The sequence below is a fragment of the Halyomorpha halys genome, unplaced genomic scaffold (assembly GCF_000696795.3).
Source record: "Halyomorpha halys isolate HHAL.00 unplaced genomic scaffold, Hhal_1.1 Scaffold1581.1, whole genome shotgun sequence".
NCBI classification, from domain to species: domain Eukaryota; kingdom Metazoa; phylum Arthropoda; class Insecta; order Hemiptera; family Pentatomidae; genus Halyomorpha; species Halyomorpha halys.
The window spans coordinates 110,198-114,805 of NW_027107185.1; the positions used below are offsets into that span (position 1 = coordinate 110,198).

At 34.9% G+C, this 4,608-nt stretch overlaps 1 protein-coding gene across 3 annotated transcripts in view; it reads right to left on the reverse strand.

The window, feature by feature from the left end:
• LOC106690114 (glycerol-3-phosphate phosphatase) overlaps positions 1–4,608 on the reverse strand; it is a 31,764-nt gene that overhangs the window by 16,976 nt on the left and 10,180 nt on the right. For all 3 annotated transcript variants that reach the window (XM_067045496.1, XM_067045497.1, XM_067045499.1), the window contains exon 3: positions 204–364. In XM_067045496.1, coding sequence (XP_066901597.1) covers positions 204–364 — 161 coding nt within the window. The remainder of the gene's footprint in view (positions 1–203; positions 365–4,608) is intronic.

Here is a 4,608-nt window from a genome sequence, read left to right on the forward strand (position 1 = left end):
TACACATATACATATACATATACACACAGTCGGTTAGTTGTTCTACTCGATTAACTGATATATCCCTGTCAGCTGACAGTCCGTAACTTATATAAGATAGGATATATGAGCGGTTTTTTTTAAACTTCGATGACTGTGGAGGTTCTAGTCCGAAAAGTAATTACAACGTATTATTCCAATGAATAATTAAACAAAGTAGAGACCTCTTCAGCATCAAATCCCAGGGTATTGAATTTTTCAACATATTGCTTTCTCGTCAATGCGCTATTGTTGGAAAAATAAAATCTTCTTTTTCCCATTAAAACAAGGTTTTTCAACACTTCCGGAGCTTTAGAAACAGGTTCTCTGCCGTGCCAAAGTACACCTAAAATACAATTGTTAGACCTATAATTAAGTAAGTACACTTTGGAGTTACAAAACTTTGATACTAATGGAATATATAATAAGAAAACTTAAGATATACAATTAAAAATTCCTAAACCCATACATTTTGAAGGTAAAAAGAGTATTCACTAGAAAAAATAAATAAATAACACGCAAATATTTAGTGTTAAACAATTTTTTGGAATCAAAGAAATAAGAAGAAAAAATGTATTCCCCTAGTAGGACACGGCTACTATCTGCTGGGCACGGCTACCGAATTTAGTGCTGCAAGCAAACCTGGTGCTACCTAACTGCTAAGACGTGAACGTCATCAGAAAAACCTCGTATATGCCTAATTTCTTCTGAATACTTTTATACATATAATAGCTAAGTAAAATATTTCAATATTGCTAAATGTATTACTTGAATCAATAAAGATTACCATAGAATCCTCTAAACCACTGGTAGCTCTTCTCGATGGCGTATTAAAGCCCAGAAGTGAGACTAGCATGATGTGACAATCCTCTCTAAGGATTCACCTCCTTAGAAATAATATGGGATAAAATAATAGAAACTTTAAACTCCATTTAACTTACCATCGCACTCCCGTGGTAACATCCTATCCCGTGTTTCCACCTTCAATACCTATTCCATTCTCTCTCCCAAAAATCCGACTTATTGGCCTACATCCCTCAAAAAGTGCCCTGATATCCTTGACATATTTATCACCTCCCCGATTTCTCCCTCTCAAACCACTGTTGAATTTCTGGATGACCTACCATCAGACCATAGTCCAGTTCTGCTTTTTTTACATTCAAGCTTTGTACCAAAGCCCTCCGCCCCTTCATTGATAACAGGAAGAGGTGACTGAGACAAATTTAAATGTGAACTGGAAACTAAACTGGACTTGAAAATTCGACTGAAGGCAAAACAAGACATTGATGAAGCTATTGAAAAACTCACATCATCAATAAGAACAAGTATAACTAACAACACATCGGCTAATAGAATTAATAACAATAAACAAAAAAAACTGCCACGGCATATTCGTATCTTATTAAGGGAAAAACACAGAGCAAAATCGAAGTGGCATAGGACCAGATATCCAACTGACAAAACTTATTACACCAAATTGACAAACAATCTAAAAGTAGAAATCAGAAAATACAAAATTCAAAATTTAATTAACTTTACTGAAAATTTTACTACTGACAAATCATTATGGAGGACCACCAGAAAACTGTTGAATTTCAAAGATTTTAACCACCCACCTCTCACCGAATCCCAAACCTGGACCAGAATTGATCAAGAAAAATCACAAACATTCAAACAACACCTTTCTTTCTAAAATCTTTATTCCATATCCTGATATCCTTAACCCAATTCACGTTGAATGTATTGAAGCAGAATTAAATATTCCGCTCCAAATGACCCTCCTCATTCAAAGATTACCTACCCGCAATGCTCCTGGACACGACCTAATAACATCCCACATCTTAAAACTTCTTCCTCGGAAAGCCATCCTATTCCTTACCTTCATATATAACGCCGTACTCCGTTCCACATATTTTCCTGACCCATGGAAATTATCAATAGTTAAAATGATATCTATGCCCCAAAAGCCGCCAGAATACACATCCTCCTACCGTCCTATCTCTCTATTACCAATCATGGGCAAAATCCTGGAAAAACTCATTTTGAAACGCCTACACCCCATCCTAGATTCCAATCATATTATTTCTAATCACTAGTTTGGATTCCGAACATCCCACTCCACTATCCAGCAATGTTATCGTGGGGTGGACATTGTCTCGTCTTCTTTGGAGCGCGGAATGTACTGCGCGGGAATCTTTTTCGATGTAGACCAGGCTTTTTGATCGAGTCTGGCACCAGGGACTGCTTTACAAAGTCCTTAGATTTCTACCTTCTACATATTTTCTTATCATCCGTTCCTTTCTCATCGATAGATTATTCCAAGTAAACCACAACGGTTTCTATTCTTCCCTCTATTCTCAATCCGCTGGTGTTCCTCAAGGTAGTATCCTCGGTCCCACCCCCTACACCGTCTATAGCTAACAACCCAACCAATCCTAACACCACCCTCACCACTTATGCTGATGACACATGTGTGGTCGCTTTTAATAATAACCTTTTGTTTGCATCCCAAACTCTTCAATCCCACAGCTCTCGAAGAATGGTGTCGTTCGTAATTAGAGGATTAAAATAAATCCAAAGTACATTAAACAACATCAAATCACCTTTACCCTTCGTCGTAACTTTACCGACTGCCCTACAGTCTCCTTTAATAATGTTGATCTTACCCCTGTCGAACAGATCCGTTATCTTGGACTACATCTGGACAAACGACTAACCTGGAATCCTCACACAAGACTGAAAAGACAGGAAACTGCACGTCGATATCGACTTTTACACCACTTACTGGACAAACGGTCTAAACTTCCAATTCATTACAAAGAACTGATCTACATGACTGTAATAAGGCCAATCTGGACATACGGAGTTGAGCTTTGGGGCTCCACTAAACCTTCGAATTCCTCTTGTATCCAATCATTGCAATCCAAAATCTTTGTAAAATCCTCATAGTACAAGAGCCCAAGAGGAGAAAAAAAGCAGTTATCTCACCCCAATTTTTGATTATTTTAATGAAAACTATGTATAATTAATAGTCAAAACCGATGAGTCTACCAAGTATAGGTAGGGGAAATAAAAAATGGCGGCTGTTTCAAAACGTTAAAAAAAACTGATTTTTATTCGGAGCTCTATATCGTAAAAAGTAGGAACAACACAAGAAAACCTAAGAGAACGTCATTTAAAGAAGAGTAAATTTGCTAAAATATGAGCTCTAATAGAGTTATTTACGTTACATAGTTTTCGAGATATAGCTTTTTAAAAAGCAACATTTCATAAAAATGTTGTATGGGACGTACTGAAAGATCAGCAGTTAGTGAATTTATTTTGAAAAATTTATATCCCAAAAGCCATTTAACGTACAGATGTCTGTTAGCACTACAATTAAAGCTAGTTTAATGAGCAATAAAGTAGTTAATGATGTTTATCTTCGTAGGAGTAATAGTTTACATGAAATTTGTTAAAATAAATTGATTTATAGTTGTTCTGACAAATTCATATTCATATGTGAATATCATAAACACTACTACCCCTACGAAGATATACATCATTAACTACTTTATAGTAAGTTAAATTTACTTTATCTTGAGTGGTGGCAGACATATGTGCGTCTTATGGATCTAGAGATATATTTTTTCAATAATCCAACATTTTATTCGAACAACGAGAAATTATGGAAGATTATTGATGATTGACCGTGTGTATAGATGAATGGAATATGGTCCGGGTGCGGAAAAAAAAACTCAAATAGTAAATAATTATACTATTTTTATTAAGCCAACGTTTCGCCCCACGTTGCAGGGCTTCGTAAGGGCTAAAAAAGATACAAACACTTGACATAGTTACAATAAAAACCAAAAAAAAACATAAGTGGAACATAACAGGGGTATACAATGAAAAGTAAAATATAATAAGAAAAATTAAAGGTTGTAAACAGTAAATGAAAAGGATAATAGTAACAGATGGATAAGAGAAGAAATATTAAAGAAAGTACAAATTAAGAGATGAAAAAAGAAAAGAATAAAATCAAACGATGAGACAGAATTCATACCTATTTTAACGGAAATCAAAGCAGACTGAGCCGTTTATATTGGGAGGCACAATAACGGAAATAATTTTAAATTAAACATTGTAAAAAAAAATATTTAAATTAGGTAAACAATAAATGGTAAAATACATAATAGAGGGGGGAGAAGAGATATTATTTTTAAAAAACTCATACATAGAAAAACAAAGGAGAAATAAAGTATAAAATAATGGGATGCAATATATGTAAGTAAGACAATATACCAAATGAGTGGGGATACAGAGAACTGTAAATTATAATAGGAAATTAATAATAAAGTAATTAATGGAAGATTGTTAATTGACCGTGTGAATAGATGAATGGAATATGGTCCGGGAGCGGTAAAAAAAAACTCAAATAGTAGAATTATACTATTTTATTGAGCCAACGTTTCGCCCCACGTTGCAGAGGCAACTTAAGAACCCCATTCCTCAGCACAAAACTTTCATCAACTCCTGTAATCCACTTGCATCTAAATTATCAGAGCACGCATTAAAGCTGAACCATACTTTTAATTTCGACAATCCTTC